The following is a 12832-nucleotide window of genomic DNA, read 5'->3' on the forward strand; positions in this document are numbered from 1 at the left end:
GATGGTTCAAGACAACGCTCTGATTCGGCGGCAGGGTGCTCATGACTTTGAAGCATACTATGACTTTGCCTGTTCCAGGCAGGAATCAGTCCCTCTACCTGCCGTTAAGAATAGCCTTGACAAAGGAATGCTGGACTTTAATGGAGACAGGCTCAAGTTAACTGACTGGCCGCCTGTTCTCCACTCTATATCCATCAACAAGCACCTGCACCACATTGCAATAAGCAGCACATACCAAGCTAGTGCAGCTTCTGGAGATACAGGTAAATCTGAAAATAACATGAGTAAGAGTAACATTATAAGAGGAGTACTATCTTAATTTCCAGTATTCTAAAATGAGTGCATAATGAGTCAAATCTGAAACTTGAATGACATGTAAACATCACGTATTTCATTGCCAGTTTCAGATCGCAGACACCATAAATCGACCTTCAGAAGGAAGATTCCTGCCATTCGCTCAAAGGAAATGACATTAAAGCTCTGCAAGGCTCTGAGAGAGTGTCTGGCTGTGTCTCCCAGTCTCAAGACGCTACAGCTTAATGGACTTCCACTGAGAGAGAGGGACCTCATCATCTTGACAAAAGTAAAAACTGAGAGGGAACATTTTTTAAAAATGTTTTTATAACTAATTTAGAGGGACTGACACAAATTCAGGATCTTTTTATCACATATGCCACACGTTTGTCATCAGTGTATTTTAACAGAAGCATTTTCTGAGCTGTGCTTTTTGAGTAACGGTTGCTAAAATCTTGAATGATGAGGCAGAACTTTACGGTTCATGTGTGGGACATGTGACCTGTGTGGAAAAACAATTGTTCAACAACTGTTGTTGAATAATTTGAAAGCCAGAGCAAATGATCCACCGTTATGTATCCTATTACAGGGTTTGGCAAAGAGCACTTCCTTGGAAAGTCTATCTCTGGCTAAATGCCCAATCTCCGACGAGGGCTTAGAGGGTATGTATATTAAGTAATTCTATCCAGTGCAAACATTTTTTAATTCCCAAGGTTCTTGCGTATCGAGATGTATTGTACTGTTTGTGTCTGTAACTAATATTCCCTTATGTTTCAGTCATTTGCCAAAGTATTAAATACTCAACAAGCATCAAGACAGTAGATTTCACAGGATGCAGTCTTACCTGGAGAGGAGCAGAGCATATAGCCAGAATCATCAAGGTGTAATATCTACAAACCCCATTTTCAGAAAAGTTTTGTAAATGCAACAAAAATTTGAATCAGTAATATGTTAGCTCTTTATAAAGCTTTGTTTAACAGACACAAAGACAATGAAGGTCACAATCTTTATTAAGCAACTATAATTTATTTTAGAATACAAAGAAATCTAGAGTTTGATGACAAATAAAACGCCTAAAAAGTAGGGCGAGCGGCACATTTACCATTGTATCACATCACCATTATGATGATGAATATCAATTGTTGTAGCTTTGTAGAGGAATCTGTCCATTTCTGCAGAATGCAAGCTTTCAGTTGCTCAGCAGTTCATGACCATTGTCTGTCCGCTGCATGATTTCCTTTACATTTTCAATAGCAGACCGATCTGGACTGCAGCCAGGCCAGTCACACCGCACACGCTGTGTCTATATGAAGCCATGCTGCTCTATGTAGTTTAGCATGAGGTCTGTCTATTTCCCACTGAAATAACTATGAACCTCCCTGAAAAAAAAAATGGGCTTGATTGTAGCATATGTGTCCAGAACTCCAGTACACTCAAGCTGGGCGTGCCATCACAGACGTGATGCATCTGTTGCTGAAAACATCCCAGATGGACTCCACTTCGGCTCTTACAACCCTACGTCTGTCTTTCCCAAAAGCAAGCTGAAACCTGGACTTTTGACCACAGAACAATTAACAAATTTCCGATTGAAGTTTTTGTTGTATTTATGTGGCATGTGTTCTGATATATTCTTTACAGATATGATTCACAATGAATCCTTCATTTTAAATTCAGAGGTGACCTTTACTCTAAAATGCATGTTTCTTTTTCACCCTTTTAAAGTATCAAGGAATGCAGAGACACGGTACAGCATGGGCGGAGTCTCTTAGGTATCGACATCCACAGTTTGAGGGCATGGGGGGTCTCCGTCGTGTCACCCTCAACTTTAACACTTTGATTGGGGACCGGGGTGCAGCTGCTCTTGCACACGAGCTGGCTGAGGACCTCTGGGTTAAAGGTTTGTAGGCATTTTGGATTCAGAGGAAGACAGCGAGAGAACAAAAAGAGTTTTTACTGTTGCTGTGTTACTTTTTGTCGGGTTTTGCTCAGGCTTTCTCTTTCTGTTTTGGGACTTGTTGAACAGCTGTGGATCTACAGAGGTGTGGCCTGTCCAGTGATGGAGCTCGCCGTTTGCTAGAATCCTTGAAAACTAATTCCTCTCTGTGCGTTTTGGACATCCGTAGTAACCCTTTAGTTGGTAAGACTCCTTGGGTTGTTGTGTTTTTTTCCATACTCCTCCAGGTAGCTATTTAGCAACTGCAGACTGAGTCTCTTAACCAAGATTTTAATATGAATCTTCTCTTATACACAGAAGGGGGTCATGTCTGTTTGATAAAACTTTTTAAGATGTTCAGAAACAAACATTTCTATAAATACATCCTTCTGAACTTTTTTTTTTTTTTTTTTATCCTACAGACAAAGTCCTAATTAAAACTGTAATAGAGAAAGTGCTAATGAATGCTCATGGACAGTCGCCAGAGGTGAGTGGCCTGTGATTGAAATTACTATTCCCAGTCCAGAAAAACAAACCAAACTATATAGTGAGTGTTGTAGCTTCATGCACCCCTAGTGTTTGTTATAAGCTGTGCCCATAGCCCATGTTCTCCTTAATTTGTGCTGCAGTACTGCTGGATCAAGCCTGCAACCACAGAGTCGCCGAGAGTTTCTGGACCAAAAAGGCGAGCACTTCCCGGTGCAGTAAGAGGAAAGACTGCATTTAAGATAGGTCCGCTCTCCTTTTGTTTCTCACATAAATATTGTACTGAAAAGGGAATCTCAAACAGTTTAAGTGTCGAACATATTACAAATAAAGTAATGCTCTGTGCTGTTTGGCCCACGCAGAAAAGCTAGTACACTATATATCCACAGAAGATGGTGGAATAACAGTCATGTTGTGATGGAAGGCCTTTCAGTAAATATCTAACTTAGAAAATTATCACATTTCACTGGTGGTGACAGTTTTGTGTCGATCAGTTAACTTTGAACTGACGTGCACCGCAACATATTCACATGTTTTGTTTCAATCCTAACTGCATTAATTGTATATTTTTGTTCATAGAGAATTTACAATAACAGAAAAGTTCATTTCCACAAACTAACACAATTGTTTTATCTGCTCGCGTCAAACTATTGAGTTCATTCTCCTTAAGTTCAGTTTGCAGATGAGCTGAACTGCAAACCCTCAAATGCCCATGCCAAATCAAAGGCCATCTTAAGTGATGATATAATCTTTTATCCTCTGCTCATTTGGACTGTTTGGTTTGTCTTTTTTTTTATATGTACTTTTTAAGACTTTGTTAGAACTTAGTTCCAGTTTGTTGCATACTCTTTTTGTTACCCCAGCTTGCTGATGAAAAGATAAACTTGAACTTGGTCTTTAATAGTTTTGTTATAGTTTTAGTAATAGTAATAATTAGTAATATTATTATATCACCGAATTCTGTCCACACAGCTTATTGCTTCCCTATTTCAGATAATTTATTGATTTATCAGCTCATTGGAAAAACCACCCAGGGATCATTATGATGATTTATCTCACATGTCCCAAAATCTGGGTCATTAACTATTTACCATATGGTGATATATTGAGGGCTTTTGCAGCAACCAGTTCATGTTTCCTTGTTGCGATATTAACTCACTGCATCCATGGAAGTCTTGTGTTTGTGCATTTACATCCATTGACGAGGCTCTCTCTCTCTCTCTCGAACTGGTGCAGCCACTCATAAAGCAACATCTTCTGGAGGATGGAGTTCAGGCATTGCTCAGGCAAAGAAGTCCTATTCCCCCTCTCGTTATGTACCTTGGCGTGCTGCAGCACGGGCTGGACGCCAGAGGTGAGCAGATGTGAGCAAACCTATTTACTCCTTGCTCGGAATAAGAAAACTGGTCGGATTGTGTTATTCGATGTCCCGTTTGAGAGGTAATGCTAATTGTGATATTTACTTTTTGTGTAAATTATGGATCATGTCTCCTCAACCAGCAAGAAGGAAAACATACTATGTGTTTTCTGGTGATAATTTTCTAGATTTTGAAGTGTTTACTGGTTGCTTTGGTAACGCAGAGATCGAATTAATGTTGGATGCTTTTGTTTCAGAGGTCTGCCTCCTGGTGTCACTGTGACAGGCCAAAGATTTCAAGTGAGTTTTTCTTCAACTTATAGACATGATTTTTTTTAACAATGGCTGACCAAAAACACAACGTCATCCTGATCAAGTTTGCTGTTTAAGATCATCTACCCAAATTTTAATTTGGGTCAGAACCCTTTCAAGAACAGCCAAAAGGTTTCATTATTTAAGATTGCATCATGCTTGTATGTTTCATTAGGGTGCAGCTACTGTAAAGGTTACCGTGGAGTCAGATTCAGAGGGAGAGGACTGTTATGATGATGAAGAGGAAGAAGTGGTGGTCGAGGTGGAGCAGAGTCCATCTTCTTTTCATGTCCAAGACAGGATCACTTCACGACAGTTTGATCGTGTCCAGGTCAGCCCCATCAGGCTGAAGTCATTCACAAAATCACATTTTTTAGACTTTAAAAAAAATTGTATTTCTATTTTTCCCCCAAATGGCAAAACCTTTGGAGCCTAAACAGTTGACTAACAGTCAACCTCCCTCACTTTGAGTTTGTTCCACCTTTTATGTCCTCCAGATGGAGCTGAAAGAGTGTCGTCTAAGGCTGGCAGAGGAGCGAAGAGCCAGACTGAAAGCTGAATCTAGGCTCATGGAGGTAAATTAATCTTTAGAATTTTACTATTTTAAGTCTGTTTCATGTCTTTAGTTGATTTTTTATTTTTTTTTCCATCAGTTTGAGTTCAGTGACAGACTTAATTGCAGTGTATTACAGATGATGGGTGTCCCCATCAAGTTTTTTTTTTTGTTCCCAAAACCATTGTGTGCCATTAAAGATTGTCCTCTAATACCGAGTCTGAATTTGATACCTGCATCCAGAAGTAGATTTAGGTTATTAAAGTCAATGCCATGCAAATGTACTCAGTAACTGCAGTGCAGTAAGAAAGAATGCTGTAAATCATTTTTATCAACATGGTAGGGGAAAAAGCCTTCTTAATTTGTTTTGCAAATTCATATAGTGTAACATTTCTAAGAATAACCTTGTAATAGTTCATTGCAATGATTAGTTAGCTTGGTTAGCCTGTAAGCTTCCCTAATGTCTATGCAAACTCTTAGTTGTGTCAGCTGCAGGTAAGACACTGACTATTTATACATATTTCATATTGGTCGTTAGACTCCTTTAATTTTTCTCTTTAAAATACACTATACTGCCAAAAGTATTAATTCACCCATCCAATTAATTAAATTCAGGTGTTCCAATCAATTCCATGGCCACAGGTGTATAAATTCAAGCACCTCGGCATGCAGACTGCTTCTACAAACATTTGTGAAAGAACGGGTCGCTCTCAGGAGCTCAGTGAATTCCAGCGTGGTGCTGTGACAGGAGGCGACCTGTTCAACAAGTCCAGTCGTGAAATTTCCTCGCTGCTAAATATTCCACAGTCAGCTGTCAGTGGTATTATAACAAAGTGGAACTCAGGCCACGTAAAATGACAGAGCGAGATCAGCGGGTGCTGAGGCGCATAGTGCGCGAGGTCGCCGACTTTCTGCAGAGTCAATCGCTATAGACCTCCAAACTTCATGTGGCCTTCAGATTAGCTCAAGAACAGCGCTTAGAGAGCTTCATGGAATGGGTTTCCATGGCCGAGCAGCTGCATCCAAGCCATACATCACCAAGTGCAATGCAAAGCGTCGGCTGCAGTGCTGTAAAGCACGCCGCCACGGGACTCTGGAGCAGTGGAGACCCATTCTCTGGAGTGACCAATCACACTTCTCCATTTGGCAATCTGATGGACCAGTCTGGGTTTGGCGGTTGCCAGGAGAACGGTACTTGTCTGACTGCATTGTGCCAATTGTAAAGTTTGGTGGAGGGGGGATTATGGTGTGGGCTTGTTTCTCAGGAGCTGGGCTTGGCCCCTTAGTTCAAGTGAAATGAACTCTGAATGCTTCAGCATACCAAGAGATTTTGGACAATTTCATGCTCCCATCTTTGTGGAAACAGTTTGGGGATGGCCCCTTCCTGTTCCAACATGACGGCGCACCAGTGCACAAAGCAAGGTTCATAAAGAGATAGATGAGCTAGTTTGGTGTGGAAGAACTTAACTGACCTGCACTGAGTCCTGACCTCGACCCGATAGAACACCTTTGGGATGAATTAGAGCGGAGACTGCCACTAAACCTTGTGGAAAGCTTACCCAGAAGAATTGAAGCTGTAAGAGCTGCAAAGGGTGGGCCAACGTCATATTAAACCCTATGAATTAAGAATGGGATGTCACTTAAGTTCATATGCGTGTAAAGGCAGATGAGCGAATACTTTTGGCAATATAGTGTATGTCTATACAACAGGCATGTTCACAAGCTCCTACCTCAACTCTTCAGGGCAGCTGTATTCTGGCACATCTGGCAAAAAAACAATTGACATCAGGATTTAAAGATTAATCCGTGACCCCAGTACGAAAAAAATAAATGACTTGATTATGACACCGATCCAGTACTTGCGATTGAATTGGGACATTCCTACTTAGATGTATTTTTTGGTACCTAAGTTAAAGTCCTACTTTTATTTATTTTTTTGTTGTTTCGTTTATGTGGTTTTGTGAATAAAAACGATACTTCATGTGTATTCCTCATATTCCTTTTCAGTATGAGCTGGAGAATGCCCGACTTCGTGAATCCAAACGCTCCCTGACAGAAGCGCTCGCAGCCACTGGCTCCGCATCGGCACCACTTGGTCTGAGTGCCCTCGAAGACGAGGAAGTTCTTGAGAGCATTGAGAACTCGTTCACGAAGTTCCATGCCTTCCTGGATCTTCTCAAGGATGCTGGGTGGGTACTCCTACACGTGGCCCATTTTTTTGCTCCTCTGTCTTTAACAGTACCTGTGATGCACCTTTCAGTTTTTGTTGTTATTGTTGTTGTTTTTTAAAAAAAAAAAAAGGATTTCTTGACCTTATATTTTTATTATATATCTCCGGCTCATCATTTTTATTTGTGGAGGCACAGATATTTGGCAGTTTTTATCTGGTGACACCCATCAGTGTCATTTCCCTTTATCACTTGTTTTTTCAATTAAAGTAAAAAAAAAATTTTATGCAAATGTTTGCACATTTTGCATATTTGTGAACATGTATCCAAATATTGTTGAAGTTATTTAAATCACAGGTGTATGGTTTTATTATTTTGATTGAAGAAAGAAAGATGCATGAATGTTTGCAGATTGTAACAAAGATTAACTCTGTGTGCTTTGTGGGTAAAGTGTGAGAAAACATTGCTGCACGAAGCATAAAAATTTGAGATGCATGATGATTCAGCTGCATGAGGAGCAGGATGCATGATCAATGGTAAAGGATGCCCTATCACGTGGCTTTGACCAAGACGACAAACGAGTAAAGGTGGATGTGTTTCTTATAAATTATCAGTTTAGAGGATTAGTTACAAACTTCAGTTTCATTCTGAGATGCTCCATTGAGTAGATTTTTTATTTTGGTTTCACTTGTGTCGGCCTGCTTTATTTGAAGAGCTGAAAAAGAGCCAAGAGTTTTATTTAGATGTTTTTTGCCATAAATTTGTATCCGTTTGTCTTTTTCTTTTTTCTTTCATCTTTTAATAAGATGTTGGAATAAAATGTCCGTGATCTGGATTTTATGTAGCTCTCATTTTAGTTATCTTTATTTACCCTCCATCCAACTTTCATGATATACGCTATATTGCCAAAAGTATTCACTCACCCATCCAAATGATAAATTCAGGTGTTCCAATCACTTCCATGGCCACAGGTGTATAAATTTAAGCACCTCGGCATGCAGACTGCTTCTACAAACATTTGTGAAAGAACGGGTCGCTCTCAGGAGCTCAGTGAATTCCAGCGTGGTGCTGTGACAGGATGTCACCTGTGGAACAAGTCCATTCGTGAAATTTCCTCGCTGCTAAATATTCCACAGTCAGCTGTCAGTGGTATTATAACAAAGTGGAAGCGATTGGGAACGACAGCAACTCAGCCACGTAAAATGACAGAGCGAGGTCAGCGGATGCTGAGGCGCATAGTGCGCAGAGGTCGCCAACTTTCTGCAGAGTCAATCGATACAAACCTCCAAACTTCATTTGCCCTTCAGATTAGCTCAAGAACAACGCTTACAGGGCTTCATGGAATGGGTTTCCATGGCCGAGCAGCTGCATCCAAGCCATACATCACCAAATGCAATGCAGAGCATCAGATACACTGGACTCTAGAGCAGTGGAGACAAATCACACTTCTCCATCTGGGAATCTGATGGACCAGTCTGGGTTTGGCGGTTGCCAGGACAACGGTACTTGATTGACTGCATTGTGCCAAGTGTAAAGTTTGGTGGAGGGGGGATTATGATATGGGCTTGTTTCTCAGGAGCTGGGCTTGGCCCCTTAGTTCCAGTGAAAGGAACTCTTTCTGGAATCTTTGTGGAAATAGTTTGGGGATGGCCCCTTCCTGTTCCAACATGACTGCGCACCAGTGCACAAAGCAAGGTTCATAAAGAGATAGATGAGCCAGTTTGGTGTGGAAGAACTTAACTGACCTCGACCCGATAGAACACCTTTGGGATGACTTGGAGTGTATCAGTGTCTGACCTCACAAATACATTTTTTTTGCCATTTGTTTGCGAATAAAAGCATATGTTATACATCTGTATCTGTTTCAGCATCCACTGCAGGACTGGTTGAATCTAGCTGTATATCTTTAATCAATTTGCATCTCTTTTTGTAGCCTAGGCCAGCTAGCTTCAATGGCTGGGATTGACAAGTCAGATTTCCAGCCTTTGGGAAGACCCCAGCTCTCCTCTACGATAGGACCACATTTCGATGGTGCAGCACCGCGGACTACGGAGGAGCTCAGGGATGTTCATGCAAAGACTGATGCTTTATTTTTGGTAAGACTATTAAAAAAAAAAAACATGGTCCGAGAGATGTCGTCCAATCACAAGTGCGGTGTGAATATACTACACAACACAAGGTGCTTTATTTAGTGTTTGCATGTAATTTGTAGCATGCAGTTTAAGAGTGATTTTTCTTTACTAAATGAACAGAAATCTTAGTGCACACATTGTGCGTTTGTGACTGTATAAGAATTAGTCATCAGCAACACAAATTTGCCTTTCACAAACATGTGGCGTACCCTTAATGCATCTTAGCTTTAGTTCTGCTGAACGGTACCAAGCCATAATTAGGACCAGTTTAATCTATTGTATGCCAACTCTTTGTTAAGCTCCAACATTTACATGCTGCTGCAGCAGCTTAATGATGGAGAGAATCCCGTATGAAGCAGTGTAGCCTTTAAGAACCAGGTTCATGCAAAAAATAGCGTTCCTAACAATGCTGCGGTTTTGCTACACAATGAAATCCAATTGTCTGTATTATATTAATAGCTTGAAAACATGATTTTACAATTTCTACTTTCTGTGTTGTAGGGAGGCGACGTCGGGCCTAATATTTCTGATGGGGCCGCTGACATTATCACTCACAGATCTCCATCACCTGTCAGCGCAACCTTGATTAGAGACAGGTTGCTAAATATAACCTTTAGTCAGGCTGTTGGGGATACAGCACACCCTGTTGAGGGCGTAGAAGAGGAACAGCTTCAGTACTTGAAGCCTAATACCGAGCCCGACTCAGGGTCAGAGCACAGTTTCCAAAGCAAAAAGTCTTTTGATCATTTTTCCCTTGGCGAACCCTTCCGGACTCAGTCAAACCACCAGAGGAGTGAAAGCAGCTCTCACAGAAGCAACGTGTCCCGTGGATACAGCTACGACAGCAGCCTGGTGTACAGTCTGAGCTCCCATAGCAACGGGTCTCATAGGAGTTCGTTTGAGAGTGTTAGAGAGATTATAAGTGACAAGGCAGAGTCTGTAGGATCAGTAGGGTCAAAGCACAGCGGAAGGCTTGTAACAGGTGGTCAGTCAGGGTCAGAAGGGTCGGAGAGAAAAGCCTATCCCAGGAGGGGCGTGTTTGAAAAGATCCGATCTGTAGGAGATGATTCGGATGACGAATCCTTCTGATGTCATGACCACAAAAATATGATTTCATGTCGGTTCTTTGTGCTTATTCCTCAAGGTTTTTGCTGTTCTTTTGTTTGTTTTTTTTTGGGCTTTTAATGTTGACAAACGTGTTTTTTAAAAACTTTTTTTTTTTAATCTTCATAAAAAAAATCTATGAATATTTTAGCATCTTCATTTTTCATTGTTAGTTCAGAGAAGTTGGAAGAAAAGTCTTCAATTTTAGCCAAAACAACTTTAAAAGGTTAATATAAGAGTGGAATTTTTTTTTTCTTTTTTTTTTTTTGTGCTTGTAGCAGTTGTTCAACAAAAGAAAAGTGTGTGTGTGTGTGTGTGTGTGTGTGTGTGTCGATCTTTCAAAACAACACCTCAATCAAGTCTCATTTCAAATCTGCACTGTGATCTACGAGTGGAGGAGCGATCTAAAATCTAACAGCCGATAGAGTTCACGACTTGTTTTATGTGGCATTTCTTTTGTGGCTTTTTTACACATTGCTTTTATCTGTAGGAGTGCTGTCGAGGTTTTTTTATTCCTTTTTTAAGAATTGTATTTATTTTTTGATGGGCTTTTCTATTTCTAATTTGTGTATCTAATTTGTGAACATGTATCCAAATATTGTTGAAGTTATTTAAGACACAGTCCTATGAGTTTATTATTTTTGATTGAAGAAAGAACCGATGTATAAATGTTTGCAGATTGTAACAAAGTTAACTGTTTGCTTTGTGGGTAAAGTGTGAGAAAACACTGCTGCATGAAGCATAAACGTTTGAGCTGCATGAGGAGCAGGATGCATGATCAATGGTAAAGGATGCCCTATCACGTGGCTTTGACCAAGACGACAAACGAGTAAAGGTGGATGTGTTTCTTATAAATGATCAGTTTAGAGGATTAGTTACAAACTTCAGTTTCATTCTGAGATGCTCCATTGAGTAGATTTTTTATTTTGGTTTCACTTGTGTCGGCCTGCTTTATTTGAAGAGCTGAAAAAGAGCCAAGAGTTTTATTTAGATGTTTTGTGCTAATAGAACAAACATTTTTTTTGCCATAAATTTGTATCTGTTTGCCTTTTTTCTTTTTTTTTTCTTTCATCTTTTAATAAGATGTTGGAATAAAATATCCATGATCTGGATTTTATGTAGCTCTCATTTTAGTTATCGTTATTTACCCTCCATCTAAATTTCATGATATATGCTATATTGCCAAAAGTATTCACTCACCCATCCAATTCATTAAATTCAGGTGTTCCAATCACTTCCATGGAGTATAAATTCATGCAGACTGCTTCTACAAACATTTGGGAAAGAACGGGTCGCTCTCAGGAGCTCAGTGAATTCCAGCGTGGTGCCGTGACAGGATGTCACCTGTGCAACAAGTCCATTCGTGAAATTTCCTCGCTGCTAAATATTCCACAGTCAGCTGTCAGTGGTATTATAACAAAGTGGAAGCGATTGGGAATGACAGCAACTCAGCCACGTGAAATGACAGAGCGAGGTCAGCGGATGCTGAGGCGCATAGTGCGCAGAGGTCGCCAACTTTCTGCAGAGTCAATTGATACAAACCTCCAAACTTCATGTGGCCTTCAGATTAGCTCAAGAACAGCGCGTAGAGAGCTTCATGGAATGTGTGTCGATCTTTCAAAACAACACCTCAATCAAGTCTCATTTCAAATCTGCACTGTGATCCACGAGTGGAGGAGCGATCTAAAATCTAACAGCCGATAGAGTTCACGACTTGTTTTATGTGGCATTTCTTTTGTGGCTTTTTTACACATTGCTTTTATCTGTTGGAGTGCTGGCAAGGTTTTTTTTTATTCCTTTTTTTTTAATTGTATTTATTTTTTGATGGTCTTTTCTATTTCTATTTTGTCAACATGTATCCAAATATTACGTTATTTAAGTCACCGTCATGGTTTTATTATTTTGATTGAAGAAAGAACAGATGTATGAATTAACTCTGTTTGCTTTGTGGGTAAAGTGTGAGAAAACAATGCTGCATGAAGCATAAACGTTTGACCTGCATGAGGAGCAGGATGCATGATCAATGGTAAAGAATGCCTTATCACGTGGCTTTGATCAAGACGACAAACAACTAAAGGTGGAGGTATTTCTTGTAAATGATCCGTTTATAAGATTAGTTACAAACTTCAGTTTCATTCTGAGATGCTCCAATGAGTAGATTTTTTATTTTGGTTTCACCTGTGTCGGCCTGCTTTATTTGAAGAGCTGAAAAAGAGCCAAGAGTTTTATTTAGACGTTTTTTCCTCATAGAACAAACAGTTCTCCTTCATCATTTGGGCTATCTGTAGGAGTGCTGTCGAGGTTTCTTTTTTGATGGGCTTCTCAACTCGCTGCATTGTCTTTTTAGAATAAACACTTGTGGCCTAACCTCCAGTTATACGTTTTTGAGTTTCGAGATTGGAAAAAAAAAGTAAATGTTAGAAATCGCTCTGTGATGGTCTGGCGACCTGTCATGACAGCTGGGATAGGTCCTGAAGAGCTGGCTCTCCTGTG

General features: G+C 40.2%; 1 protein-coding gene across 1 annotated transcript; it reads left to right on the forward strand.

Moving 5' to 3' along the window:
• On the forward strand, positions 1 to 12409 carry cep78 (centrosomal protein 78). The gene is made up of 15 exons (XM_075467648.1): positions 1 to 263; positions 402 to 583; positions 884 to 956; positions 1072 to 1175; positions 2017 to 2191; positions 2318 to 2431; positions 2650 to 2714; positions 2857 to 2959; positions 3950 to 4067; positions 4328 to 4370; positions 4558 to 4713; positions 4880 to 4957; positions 6943 to 7124; positions 9037 to 9199; positions 9737 to 12409. Exons 1-15 carry the CDS (start codon positions 2 to 4, stop codon positions 10322 to 10324), a joined length of 2406 nt encoding a protein of 801 aa, XP_075323763.1. The 5' UTR covers position 1; the 3' UTR covers positions 10325 to 12409.
• The last annotated feature ends 423 nt before the right edge of the window (positions 12410 to 12832 follow it).

This window comes from Odontesthes bonariensis, chromosome 6 (genome assembly GCF_027942865.1).
Source record: "Odontesthes bonariensis isolate fOdoBon6 chromosome 6, fOdoBon6.hap1, whole genome shotgun sequence".
Taxonomy (NCBI): Eukaryota; Metazoa; Chordata; class Actinopteri; order Atheriniformes; family Atherinopsidae; genus Odontesthes; species Odontesthes bonariensis.

What these genes read in the sequence shown, in the direction of transcription:
- cep78 (XM_075467648.1), top strand. Translation starts at nt 2, where the DNA reads ATGGTTCAAGACAACGCTCTGATTCGGCGGCAGGGTGCTCATGACTTT. An exon ending in ACCTCATCATCTTGACAAAA is followed by an intron (nt 584 to 883) that starts GTAAAAACTGAG and finishes ATCCTATTACAG; the next exon opens with GGTTTGGCAAAGAGCACTTC. An exon ending in ATATAGCCAGAATCATCAAG is followed by an intron (nt 1,176 to 2,016) that starts GTGTAATATCTA and finishes ACCCTTTTAAAG; the next exon opens with TATCAAGGAATGCAGAGACA.